Source organism: Amphiura filiformis, chromosome 12 (genome assembly GCF_039555335.1).
Source record: "Amphiura filiformis chromosome 12, Afil_fr2py, whole genome shotgun sequence".
In the NCBI taxonomy this organism is placed as follows: Eukaryota; Metazoa; Echinodermata; class Ophiuroidea; order Amphilepidida; family Amphiuridae; genus Amphiura; species Amphiura filiformis.
This window is the reverse complement of record NC_092639.1, coordinates 5,094,389-5,109,187: the sequence shown is the minus strand read 5'-3', so window position 1 is coordinate 5,109,187 and position 14,799 is coordinate 5,094,389. Positions and strand designations below refer to the sequence as shown.

Genomic DNA, 14,799 nt, shown 5'->3' with positions numbered 1-14,799 from the left:
CACGATTAAGACCCCTGCCATCACAGAAACGAGGAAGGGGCCTAGTGGTCATCTTTTGTACGGTCACATTAATGACTTTTCCCACCCCGGGGATACATTGAGGGCATCTTATATGAATGAATACATTTGAGACGATTTTGTTTGGTGAAATTACAGTTTCCAATGTTGAAAGGTCTATTTGGGATGATTTCTGGTTTTCAACCTTTACAAACAGTAGTGGAAATTAAATGAGAATTCTTTCTAAGCGATGAGAATTGAACAAAACTATGAGAATTGAAAATTTTCTCATTTCTATGAAACTTTCCTCATCCAAATGAATGAGAAATACTCACCTGTCAACAACCTGTCACAGATGGTTGTTTGACACTGAAATGAATGTGAACTTTCTTTTCTCATAAGGAATTATTATGATTACTTTGTTTCGATGCAAAACACATCGCATTACGTTATTTGTGTCCAAATGGGACTGACGTGGTGGAGGAATAAATCACTTACTTTTTGAATTTTTACAATTGACTTCGCGATTCTTGAAATATATGAATTTTACGAAAAGTCTCTCATGTTCCAAACATTTCCATTCGATGATATTATTAATATTAGTATCAGAAGTGCCAATCACTGCGCATTATCTGAAAGTGTAGTAGGCTGTACAAGCTAGCAATTTATAACTTTCTAAGTAGTGCCACACACAAAAATATGAATTGTTCTAAATTATACGACCCTATATATTTGATCGGGATCAAGTCAATAAAACAAATTGGCAATTGGCAATCCCAATTTCCTTTTGTGTTTTATTTCAGGTGGTCGGGCAGTTGGAATACGATATTGCAACGCGATATTTGAAGATTGTGTTTCGAAACAAGAAGAACAACTTAAAGGTATGGGGCGCACCGAATGTGAACATATGTGTTTAGTATTATTGATGCTTTACTTTTAGAGAAGGATTTAGCGTCGTCATTGCATGTTTGCATGCCTTGTGCATATCGTCTGTAAGCATAGAATGTGAAACAAACATTTGTACACAATACTGCATAATATGCACACAAGTTGTGTAATTGCTAGCAGTGAAAAATCATTATTATTCATATTAGTTGTCAACGTTTCCGTGATTTGTTTTTATCTAAGACAATAAATAACAGTACTGTTCAATCGTCATCCACTTTATCCACTAACGACCCAAGACGGTCCAAATATGACATTCGAAAATTGCGTTTGTTCTTTCAGATACCGTAATCCTTGAGGAATGTCCTGAAAACTGGCAGGGATATTCCGGGTATTGTTATTACCTCAGTAATACTCCGGCGAACTTCAATGGTGCTCGAAGGGCTTGCACCAACTATGATTCTTCTTTAGCTAGTATACACAGCATTGGAGAGCAAGTGTTTTTACAAGGTAACTCAGCAAACACAAAACGTTTTCGACATCATTCGCAAAAGGTTATAAAAGGTTGTCAGAAAACGTTCAAATGTCGGGTTATATAAAGGGTATATTAATGGTATAAAACGTTTTCATAACATTAAATAACATTTCTTGGTAATTTACTGCACAGCAAACACAAATGTTTTACAGAAAACATTTAAATGTCGGGTTATATAAAGGGTATAAAAACGTTTTAATAACATTCCAAAAACATTTTTGAAAACTTGGTACAAATCATTCTAAACAGAATGTTATTTTGGGGTTGAAAAATATTTTGCAAAAATGTTTGCCCACAATATTTACAGTAACGTTTTTAAAATGTTTTCACGACCTTTATATAACCCGACATTTAAATTTTATTAATGCGTTTTGTAAAAAACATTTTAAGAACATTTCTGTGTTTGCTGGGTGCAAATATTTTAACATAATGTTATTTAAGTGTTGACAAAATATTTGGCCAAAAATGTTTGCAAAAATAGTTTACAATGACATTTCGAAAACACTTAAAAAATATTGTTGTAGTGTGTTTTCATACAAAACGTTTTAAAACAATTTCATGACCTTTATATGACCCGACATTTTAATGTTATTAAAACGTTTTTACCTAAACCAAAACCCAAAATATAACTTATTTAAAACGTTTTAAAAACGTTTTTGTGTTTGCTTGGTTAAGGTACATTTTTGGAACAACCCTGACATAAACTGCAATGGCAAGTGACTACGGAATATTTCACACCAGATTTTCAGCTAAAACATTGATAAAATAGGACTGATTTCTCAAGGTTTCTGTAGCGTAGGCCTTTAGGTATCAACATATTTAAATAGCACCCTGGATTTTACACAAATACACAATATAGAATAATAAACAAAAAAATGGCACTAGCTATAAAATGTCCATGCACATTAGTGTGAAAGCTGTTGGTATTGACCATGTCTAGAATTTAATTAACACATGAAACAAACGTGTAACATGTAGAGGTCGTTTATGATGTTTTTAAATATCAAGTCTTGAAAACTTAAGAACACTACGAATGCGGGAGTAAATGTATCAATAAAGGCCGCCAGATATTTCTAGGTTGTGCATGGAAGAAAACTCACACATTGGATGTCATGAGTTGATCTTGTTTGATGCTAAAGTCTACAGCCCCTTTTGAAAAATATTGTGAGGTAAAGCCAGGTCGGAAATAATTTTGTGAACAAAGATAGTTTTAAACCTTCAATAGAAATATGTTCTCCTGCATCAGACCAATCAGTAGTGACTGTCTGATTATCTAGACACTTAGGGCGAATTTCTCGACGGATGGCTTAGCAGTTGGCTAGTCTAGCCGCAAGGCTTAAGAGGTCGTAAGACCAGGCTTAACTGAAAACACATTCCCCGAAGCACGGCTACCATAGCCTCGAGGCTTCGTTAGCCTGTGGGCCAGGCTTGTAGGATTAGCCACAATCTTCGGTAAAATTTGCATTTCTCGAAATCAGTCTTCTGTAGCCGTAGTCTACGGAAGCCTGTTAGGCCAGGCTTACAGCGGCTTTTCTTGGCCCTGCCTCAGAGCAGGTCTTAGGTCGTAAGCCATGGTCTATTTCAATTGACAAATTTTACCGAAGCCTGGGGCTAATCCTACAAGCCTAGCCCACAGGCTAACGAAGCCTCGAGGCTATGGTAGCCGTGCTTCGGGGAACGTGTTTTCAGTTAAGCCTGGTCTTACGACCTCTTAAGCCTTGAGGCTAGACTAGCCAACTGCTAAGCCACCCGTCGATAAATTCGCCCTACGAGACTTTTTACGTTATGTCAATACATTCTATGTTATCTTATTTTAATCATTTCATTTTTTTTCACAATTTACAAGGACTATCTAAGGATGTAACTGGTGGTCCCTTCATTGGTTTGCATGATTCGTTCGTTGAACGTGATTTTCAATGGCTGGACGAGACACCAGTAAGAAAATTATTCTCCGCTTCTTTGAAAAAAGTATTATAATTGTATACATATTGGATGCTAGAGTGATAATTAATATATAAATACGAAGAGTTTTGCAAAATTAAAATATCACTTTGTTAGGGCTAAAAGTTAACCCCTGCATTTATTTCATGCGCCATATAATAATGATAGAGTGGAAAGGTCACACCGATTTCGTGCGGAATGTCATTCCAGAACCCCAACATTTGACATTCAAGGCAAGATGAAACATGGCGGTACCCATCCACGCAATATGGACTTGGCTTATGATATTGTCCTCCTGGAGTCTTCAGTAGTATGGGACTAGTTACAGGATCCACATAAGCAACAACAGAAGACACAGGTCTCCTGATCAGTTCAGCTAAGACATATTGTTTGACTGCATTGTAATTCTCAGCCGGCAGTGGCGTGCGCAGCGCATTGAAAGTAGCGGGGCCAGGTTGTTCAGTTCCCCTGAATGGCGGGGTCCAGATGGCAGCGCCCCCAGAAGCTCTAGGGTTTTAGCGTTTTTAAAAGCCAAGGAATCCTATTTTGAGGGGGCAAATTTTGACGTTTTTGTACAGTCCCCCGAATTCCCCCGAATGACCAACAAAAGTGGGGGCTGTGCCCCTACCTGCCCCCCCCCCTTCGCGCACGCCACTATCAGCCGGCACTTGAACCTGTGAAAGAATATACCCTATACATTCCATCACATGCAAAGAAAAAACCTAGGCGACAGCGCACCGTATTTTTGTGTCAGTTCCTGAAGAACTGACACCTTCTCCTACAGGTTTGACGATCACGTGACGAATCGAATCTGTGACGTCAATATTAATATCGATATCAATTTAAGGCTGTTCTAGTTAAATTACATACCCATTGGTATTTTGGCTGTTCCATTTAATTTACATACTCCCTCTGAAATAATGGCCCCAAAATAGCTGTTCCATTTAACTTACATACTCCCTGGCTGTTCCATCCGCTGGGAAATCAACATTTCCCTCTGCCTGTGCACTTATCCTTGAATTGATCCTGATTTGCATTGTCGTATAGAGTTATTTTTTGTACACAACAGGGATAAACAGGGATGTTACTATTGTTTAACTAAATAAAGCATACTTTTGCTTTTATCTTTCTTTGTCCTTTATTAATTATAAATTAGGTGATTTAATTAATATAATTCTTTGTTTCAGCGACCCTGGGGTAAACAGACAAACAAAAACATGGGTCAAAATCCTTCAATTTCTGTGAAAATTGAACAAAAAGTACCCAAATCCCTACATTTTATATCTCCCTGTGTTATAGACAAATTTTATACGTCACATTTAAAATCATTTAAAACGACTTTTTTTTTTTTGCCATTTCGAAGAACCGGTGAGGCGTATAGGGATGTAACTTGATGAGGTTGTGGTAAGCGGCAGTCGTAAGATCCGATGCGATTTTGTTGTCGCAAGATATGCAAATTAGTCACCACATTTGCCTATTGTTTTATTTGTCGAAATGCTTTTGGCCATTTTTTGGAACTGGTGAGGCATATAGAAATGTAATTTGGTGGGTGATGGTTAAGAGCAGTCTAAAGATCAGATGCTATTTTTGTCACAAAATATGCAAATCAGCCACCTCATTTTCTTTTTTTTTTTCTTTTTTTAAAAACGCTTTTTGCCATTTTCAGAACTGGTAGGGGTATATAGATGTAACTTGGTAGGGTGGTGGTAAAGGGCAGTCTTAAGATCCCACGTGATTTTTGTCGCAAAATATTCAAATTAGCCACCTCATTTGTATATTTGTTTATTTAAAAAAAAGCTTTTTGACATTTTTTGGAACTGGTGAGGCGTATAGAGATTTAACTTGGTGGGATGGTGGTAAGGGGCAGTCTTAAGATCCCATGTGATTTTTGTCACAAAATATACAAATTAGCTACCTCATTTCCATATTTTTTATTTTTAAAAACATTTTTAGCTAGAATAGAAGGCTGACGCTGCGCCAAAACACGTATGTAAGTGTTTAATTATTTAATGATAAATGAACTACCACTAAATGTTCCTGTCAGTGCTGCAGTGCAAAACTTCTCTTGCAATTCCATCTTTAACATTACATTCAAATGATAATTACACTGTAAATTGGAACTGGCACCAATTTTTTTCAGGAATTCTTGTTTAATTATATACAGCGCTTATAAGAAGATACTGATGAAATGCTGATGCCACACCAAATTACATTAATGACCCAAGATCGCTGTAGCTAGAGTAGCTTGTCTAATCCACAGCCGACTACTTATGATGATGATGATGATGATGATGATGATTATGATGATGATGATGATGATGATGATGATGATGATGATGATCTTCTTAAGATTCTTAACATCATCATCAGTCTGCTACTAATAAATGTATCAACTCTAGATTTATTTTTTCTTGTTCAGGTTGATTACACGAATTGGGCAAAAGGTGAACCAAACAGCGCGGGCGATGAAGATTGTGTCGTGCTATTTGGAAAGGAACGAGGACATGCTCAGGGATGGTGGAATGACAAATCTTGTTCTGTAACAAGGAAATACATATGCAAGAAAAAAGGTATAATGAAAACCCGGGGGCACTCAATAAAAATTGGTTACAGGGATGTGCGGCCACATTGACCCCCATTTTTCAACTCGCTCTCACCCAATGACCCCTTTTTTGTTTTAATGAACTCCCTCTCACCCAATAACCCCCTTGTTTGTTTTCCTGTCACCAAATGACCCCGTTTTTTTAATTTTGGGGAAAGTTTTGATGATCGATTTTTTTCAAATTTTTGACAATTTTGTATCAACTTTTATTTCTTGACCTAAAATTTGTCCAAGTCTCACTGAATGACCCCCTTTATTGGTAAGATTTTCCCCAGCCTCACGGAAAGACAACCTTTTTTGGAACCTTCTCACTGAAAGATCCCCCCTTTTTCGGTGTCTAGGCTCTCACCGAAAGACCCCTAGTTTCGAACTGCTGTCCGCACATCCCTGTCACTTCCAAAGTCGAGTACCCCCACTGGAATGGAAGCAATTAGCATATTACATAGATTGCAATTTATTAATGATGTCGTGGCAGATCTGTCACAAGAGTCATCCTTTGAAAGAGTATCCGATATCCGTAGACAGGTACCATCTAGACAAAATGGATACTGGAATTGAAGAGTTATAAAAATATAAACCAAATTGAATGGTTTTAATGTGTAATGACAGAGGTATAGAAAATGCAGTACCATTGGGCTATTCCAGAAAATAGATGCACACCCCCTATAGAGGAGTTCGGATTTCCAGACTTTTTTGTCCAGTCTTGATTGTTGGAAATCCAGACTTTTAAAGTATCCAAAGACAAAAAAACAAAAAACAAAAAGAAACAGCAGAAAAATAGTTCAAAATCAGAAATCCTCAATTTGAGACCTTATTTTTCCTGCATTTAAATTTGATTTCCAAGCTTTTTCAAGTGACATTAGCAACTGGAATTCAATCGTTTTCAGAAAGCAGACTTGTAAACCCAGACATTTCTATGATTGAAAAGTTACTCCTCTATAGGGGTGTGCACTTATTTTCTGAAATAGCCCATTATTTAGGAGCAACTCTCTTACACGTTCTTACACGAATGATAAGCCCGATGGTAAGCCAAATAATGACATGCATGTATTTTCCCACTGGTCATGCTGTTAGAAGAACCATGAACGAATCACAGAGACCATGTGAGTTTGGCATAGTACACTATTATATACAAATGGGTTTTTTTTACTCTATTCCAATTTTATTTTTACATTACCTTCGTTTTTCTTAACTACAACAGCAACGTGCAACTTTGATCTAGGAATAGAAAATGGAAGAATTTCAGACAGTCAACTCACCGCATCCAGTGTTAGGGACGCATTACACGGTCCAACGAGAGCTCGTCTAAACCAACCTCGTCAATATTCCTCAGCAGGAGCGTGGGCGGCAGAATCAAATGATCTAGATCAGTGGATTCAGGTGTCTTTTCTTCGAGAAACGGTTGTTACCGCCGTTGTTACGCAAGGACGTGATGATGTAGGCCAATGGGTCACAGAGTACTCGGTGGAATATACTCGGGATGGGTCGGCATGGAGGTTTATCAAAGAGTATGGTACAAACAGCGAAAAGGTGAGTTTTCTTTTTTCACAAACTATTTGTAACGATTAAATCATTCTGATTCCAACTTTACTTGGAAATCATTTACATAATAAATGAGAATTTTTTTGTCGTTGTCTTAAGCCAAACCACAGCGAGTTGTATGTTAACGGACATAATAGTATGTAATATTCTTGTCATCTTTTAAAAAATACCGGGCCAACTTATTTTGTAACATCTTACAGATATTTACAGGCAACACAGACGATACTACACCCGTTACCCAAGTGTTTGACGAGCCAGTGACAGTAATTGCAATACGGATACGCCCTAAAGCTTGGTATAACCATATCAGTATGCGCTTTGAGCTAAAAGGATGCATAGGTAAAATTAAACGTAAAAACAAACACTATTTTACAAACCCTATGGCACACGACTTTTGAAGTGACGGGATATTTGGACAACGATTTTAAAGGGGTCTTTTGGTGAGAGATTTAACGACAAAATGCGTCATTGCGTGAGAAGTACTAAAATGGCAGTCATTTATTGAGACCTGGATGATTTGGGGCCAAACAAGTGCCGAACTACAAAATTGGCACGTAAATGCCAAAAAGGAGTCTAAAATGTTGATGGGGGCAATAACAAACTTCTGGTAACTCTAGAGCTTATCAAAAATTTCTTTCAGACCTATTTAAAAGAGGACATTGGATGACAGCTAAACAAAGTTTGTGTCCTTGCACATTCCCCGCAGCAGACGTCAGACAGCATTGTGCAATTGAAATTAAAATATTGATTATATAGATCAAATTTTAGTAGTGGCATACAAGTATCTATATATTTTATTATCATGATAAATATTATTATTTACTAACACAATTTCAGAAAAGAGCGATGCTTGTTTGACTGACTCACGCATTGGTTGGACAACTTCTGCCCGAGGGACATCAATGGATAGCAGCTATGGGACATTTGTTTTTCCTGGGAAAGAAACGCCTTGTGATGGTATCATCACTCACTGGCGTTTCTGGCCAGTAGAGAGTGCTCCGTTCCGGGCCATTGTGTGGAGAAGTGTGCCCAATGAAGACGGCAAATTTAAAATAATTGGAGTTACTAATATCCCAGTATTGGGTCGAAACAAAGCCGTGCTTTACACTGTTCCACCTCACGACCGTTTTTACGTAAAGAAAGGAGATGTTCTAGGTTTTGCTTTCAAAACCAGTGTGCTCGCAAAGGAAGTTAATTCTAAAGACGTAAGCCGTGTTCGTTGGTTTCGAAACACCAACCCGTACAGCATGGTTCCTGGGGAAATTTATACTTTTGATGGATCTGGTGTCAAAGCCTACTCGTTACAAGCAACTGTTAGTCCAATTACAAACGGTAAGAAACTCAACGCTGTTATAAGCCTCATTTTTCGCCAATTATAAGCCGAACAAACCTTGACCTCGGATGACCTTGACTTTTATTTTAGTCATGCTCCCCTCATATCAAGGATTCCGCCCACCAATTGTGCAAGTCCAATCGGACGAAGTTTAAAATTTGTCCCAATGATGACCTTTCACCTTGGATGACCTCGATTGTATTTTTTACATTTGCCTCACTATGATATCAAGGATTCCACTCACCAAGCTTAAGCCCAATCGGGAACAGTTTAAAATGTGACCCTTGACCTTTGACCTCCTATGTCAACCAAATGTATAACGTTCCTCGTATTTTCCTCAATCTCCCGTATGAATTTGGTGATATTCGGATCAAAACTGACGGAGCCTTTTACACACATACACACACCCCTACCACATTAGCCAAATTATACACAGATTGTGGGCACTTGTCAAATCTATGATCAGATGGCAGGCCTTTCTTGTTTTGCTGGTTTGATATTGCTCTAACATATTTAACCATTGCCTGGGAGATATAAAAGTGGAAATCAACAATGTTGATTTGAACCTGAATGTAATTTAGTAAATAAACACTTTTTCTAAACCCATTCTTGTTATCACTATAAACATGTTTAAATAATAAACATTGATGGATAGTGTTTAACCATTGAACATTGATGTTTTTAAAAGAATTTGATGTTTGACGCATGTTTACAAAGTGATAATACTAATAGCAATAATGTGTTAAACACAGTTGGAGTTTAACATAGTGTCTGAAACTTCTTGTTTTTATCGTGTTATTTACTGTCTTCAGTCAGTGAATGTGCCACACAGAAAGGTCAATGGGGTCCAGTTGAACTTGTACCCTGCAATACAGATTTACGCATCTCGAGTACAGCACAACGGAATGTTAATGGTAAGAAATAGTAAATAGCTGGTTCCAACAACTTTTCTAAATATTACGTTTGTTGAAAACTTTGTTGGAAACGTATCTGTACGAGTGTGTGGTTGGTAGAATTGGTTCGCAGGGTTGAGTTGACCTGTTTTTCAATTCAAATGGAGATTTGTTTAATATACCCGATCCATGTAATCATGGACAATTGGGGACACTCCATAAGTGAAGTGAGGATATCCCCCTTTGCGAGAATGACTCTACATACTAAGAGACCGTTCAATATTATACGCACCCCAGGGGAGTTAGAATTTTGAGAAGGGATCCGAATTTTTGGGGGTCATGAATGACAATCTGAATGTTATGTTTGAAAAGGAAATTTGTTAAAAGTATTTTAAAAGGAAAGAAGGGGGAAAACAAGGAGGGAATCCGAAAATTTCGAGCGCATGAGAGAGGGAACGCGACATTTTTGTCGAGTCGATTGTTTTGTCAAAACTCCCACTCATCCATTTTGAACGGTCCATAAGCGACTGGGTCTAATCAAACACCCCCTCCCCCCCCACACACACGACCGCAACACCACCTCCAACAAACTACCGCCACACGCAATCACCCTAGCTGCAATAAACATTGGTTGTTGTTTTTTCAAATGTGAGACGCAAAAGCCCAAATCAAGTACAAACAATCATTATATTATAAATAAATATACAATTTTTACATGGTTGTGATTGGACCCAAGACATATAACACCTATATAAAGTGTAAATTCAAGGTTACACCGCTATGGCGGAAAACAGTGACCCCGACATTTTGCACCATTTCCGACAAAATGATAGCTTCTAAGCGTGTACTATTTAGAATTGAGAGTGTTACGAGTCGTTGATAATGACTCAAGGCCAAAAACTTTCCCAAATTCACTTCAGAATGCACAACAAAACACACTGTTTAATTAAGTTAACAATATCTAAGTCTTTAATCAAAAGCATGATTTAATAATAATCATGTGAGTGATCATACATACATAAATACAATCAGAAACAATCAATTGCACTGTGTTTAATAATGTTACTTATCCAGCAGCCTTTTTGTTATTGATTTAAAAATTCTAGTGTATATCCTGATCCACTTGTCCTGCGAAGGTCACTGCTCAGCGAAGTCCACTGAAGACTTTTATATCCTTCGCATAAAATCTTCGCACAGTTGACTATCTCCAAAATGGCGCTATTTTCTCCTTTCACACAGTTTCTTCAGGAAACAGTCCTGCATTGCATTGCAGTTGTCCCCTTGTTTCCACTTACTTTGACAGATGTGTTGTTTCATAAACCAGACTTCAGCAAGTATAGTGTGAAGCCAACCAGAGAAAAACACTTACACTACAAGGCATAACAACCTAAAGTACAATTACACAACAATAAGAAAAATCTATACCAGAAAACTGATGTAAACAAACCCCTGAAGCAACTATGAAAAATACAGGGTTTAAATGTACACAACTTGTTATTAAGGTTACGTAGGGTGAAAATTCCACTCAACTTGTCTTTTGTTTTTTATTTTTTATTTATGAAGTACATATATATGTTAAACATCTCAGAGATGTAGATTGAAAAAATTGTATCAATAAAGTATTTTTAAAATTATTTTTGTATATCAATATTTGCTCTAGATATCCTACAGCACTCATTCTTTTTTAAAAGGCAGTTCTTGTTTTAAGTAATTATTTTTTTATGTGTTGCCAGTGCATGCACCATAATTTTCTAAAACCACTCAGCAATGAGCACAGTGGAGCATGAGTATTCAACCAGCACAATACTAGACAAAATTCATAAAATAAGTACCATCACCTTGGCCCTGGTAACACCAACTAGCATGTAAACAAACATTGCACATGGTTTTGAATGACATCGATAGTGGAACAGTTTTGGCAGAAATTTGTCAATTTCTGCAAGTTCTGTGAAAATCAATTGATACTTCCCATGCAATAAGGATTATCAGTAGTAATACAGGAGCCAGAGGATGATTTGCACTTCCCACCACGCCACTGTGTTTGGTGTTGACTTGCGGTTAGCACAGCTGTGTGAGTGAACATGACACGACTGCTCGCACATATCATTGACGGCCATGGTTAAATTTGAATTTGGACTGATATATTTACAATAAAAACGCATTCACAATGCTGGTCGATTTCACATTTTATGTTACCTACAGAAGGTGTGAATTATCCTTCATGCATACATCACTTTAGATCTGAAATCGACCAACTAATAATGACACACGCACAATTCTTAAACAACATCTTTTGCACAGAGTTCAATGGGATTTGAAAAGTAAAGTGGCAGTTGAAACTCTGGTGATAACACGTTTGCAGTGCATGATGGGGCTTCCTTAAATCATCCTCTGTACAGGAGCACTGCACCTGGAATATTATGGGATTGTGAATTAATACTGTGAAATAGCAGAAAATGTGAGTACACAAACTAAATTAATGCATATCTCAGAACTCCATTTTGGACCATTTGGCCTGATATGCTGAGATAAAATAAATTATTTTTAATATTCCCCTTAGCTGATTCATAAAATTTTGATTGGGATGTGTTAGCTGGTACTTCAAAGAAATAATGTAGGGGATAATTGTGTCGATATAGTGGCACACTAAAATAATATCGTTGTTGCAAAAAAGACGACAAGTGCCACATCATTTTCATTGATATTCTGTGAACAGTAAGCTTACTGTTTCAAATCAGGACGACCTATCAAAAGAATAAATAGGTACATTATTTCATTGGTTTGTTTGTAACACATATCCGAAATCGCAATGAAATCGGTCCCTCTCCCCATATTTTTCTGGCCTCTTTCCTAAAAACCCTCATGCTCATGAAATTGAACACAAATTGAAACACTTACAAAGAACATTTGTGTATGAGCTATGATGTTAAAAGTATTACAATAATAATCATTAGAGTGTCAACTTTAAGATGAAGTATGATTTGTAGGCCTACCATCTTTATTTTTTTGAAAAAATAATTATTTTAGGTGGCTACGTGCAGCCCATTTGTCTATGCAAAAATTCAAAATTGTGCGTAACCTTAAGTCCACGAGGTTGCATAGTTTGAATATCAGACGGTGTTCTGCAATAAGTCCTTATTAGAGCCGCGAGATTGAATAACAGCGGAAACTCTGAAGTGGCTAACATTGCAAAGAGAAGGAGGATTGAAATGGCGAGCAACAGGGAAACCAGCTCTTAGAAATTGCTGTGGTTCGATCCGCTAATCGGCGCTGATTCACTGGATACAATAAACTGCATTGCGAGAAATACATGTAAAGTGGGAGGTGATGTCAATACCCCCATTGGTACCGCGGATGTGATTTTCGTTAGAGACATGCGCACAGGTATTACACCTTCTTCTATCACGTCGCTGAGCTGTGCTCTCAAATTTCATCATTTTTTTGCTGTGCAAACCTCGTGCTTTTCTGATGTGCTGCATTTACAACACAAACTATAGTTGCTACTCTAGGAGTTGGCATATCAGCTATTTTTGACTGCATCCCATCATTTCTTGGACTTTTCTGTCAAAGATTTCGTACACTTTTTAGTATACACACAGGGGTGTGAAATTCGGAAGCACTGCAGTCGTTTATACAGGAAGAGTAGGGGATACGCAAAGTAAGAATTTTCCTTGTCTTTTGTATGCCATCTGTCCACGATCGCTTCAGAAACAAATACTATGGACATAAACTGGTCTTATTATAGATGTGCAAAGATGTATGCTACTTTTTAAATGTGTTTTATCAAATGTTGAAAACTTTCCCGCCCTTTCAAAATGGCTGCCATGGTACCACATCGCAAATTGATCTAACACTCACAACTTACTCTTTTGCAGTGATACCCGATAATAGTTTATGTGTCTTATATTCCATATTCCATTGGAAGTGTGAAGCTCTATCCATCACCCGTAAAACAAAACCCTTCAATATTACACCTATGAGGTTGACGGGCAACACATCCAGAAATCATCTTAGCATAAATACCTTGGATTCACCATCACCAACCAACTCGATTGGAAAGACCGTGCAAAATGTTACTGCTAGCGCGCGAAGCAGCTTGGGAGTCCTTAGACGTAATCTTTCATCCTGTCCATCTCATGTCAAAAGTAAAGGCTACCAGGCATCGGTACGACCAAAGTTGCGTGGGAACCCGTACGTCAAACAGCAGGTGAACGCATTGGAGGCAGTGCAGCGTCAAGCAGTTAGATTTGTTTTCAACAATTATGAAAGAAAGACTAGTGTAACACAGGTGCTGCAACGCCTTGAGAAGGACTCCCTAGCTACCAGACGTCTGCTCAACCAGAGTACAATATTCTATTAGATACATCATGGGCTGGTAAATATTCCTTTCCCCTCGGCGGTACTAGCATCTGTTCGTCAGGGTAGAGCATCCAACGTCTTCAGCTACCAGGCCATACATCCGAGGGTCAACACCTACCGTTATTTCTTCTTTGTTCGTACTATACCAGTTTGGAACAGATTGCCATCTCCAGTCATATCTTCACTGACAGTTAGCCATTTCCAGGCCCTGGCGTTACCACTTTTCCGGGATATGACAACTACACCAACCCACCAATCCTTGTAGCCTTCGGGGCTTCGCCCCTTTTTACTCGCACTTGTTGATGTTTTTGAGCACCAAATTTGGCACGTATGCACAGCACAGCTCTCCTAGGAAAAGCCTAGCTTAACAGGAGTTCATCACTTAAGACTCAAGAATCAAGGTACCAGGGGTATCACATGACTGGATGGGGTGTGAAGCGCGGACGACCTGGTAGACAATGTTCTTGTCCCTTCTGAAGGCGGTCACCGGGAGTTGATTAAAAACTTGGGATGTGGAATCTTCGTCCAGAAGTATGTGATAGTTACGTAAGATAATATTGCGAATAGGAAGGTTAAGCGGATAATAAGTGAGAACCAAGGGAACTCATTCGGAAGATTTGGAACCAGATGATTGGAGAGCAAGATTCCTTTGATTTAACCCGATCAAGAGCAGCTTGTGTGGTGTCCGATGGGTATCCACGCTCATGGAAAA

At 38.1% G+C, this 14,799-nt stretch overlaps 1 protein-coding gene across 1 annotated transcript in view; it reads left to right on the top strand.

Moving 5' to 3' along the window:
- The window catches only part of LOC140165692 (uncharacterized), a 48,875-nt gene that overhangs the window by 13,023 nt on the left and 21,053 nt on the right, over positions 1 to 14,799 (top strand). The window contains exons 10-17 of the mRNA XM_072188998.1: positions 801 to 878; positions 1,225 to 1,392; positions 3,264 to 3,352; positions 5,778 to 5,928; positions 7,162 to 7,490; positions 7,703 to 7,841; positions 8,340 to 8,834; positions 9,648 to 9,749. Of these exons, the coding sequence (XP_072045099.1) occupies positions 801 to 878; positions 1,225 to 1,392; positions 3,264 to 3,352; positions 5,778 to 5,928; positions 7,162 to 7,490; positions 7,703 to 7,841; positions 8,340 to 8,834; positions 9,648 to 9,749 (1,551 nt within the window). The remainder of the gene's footprint in view (positions 1 to 800; positions 879 to 1,224; positions 1,393 to 3,263; positions 3,353 to 5,777; positions 5,929 to 7,161; positions 7,491 to 7,702; positions 7,842 to 8,339; positions 8,835 to 9,647; positions 9,750 to 14,799) is intronic.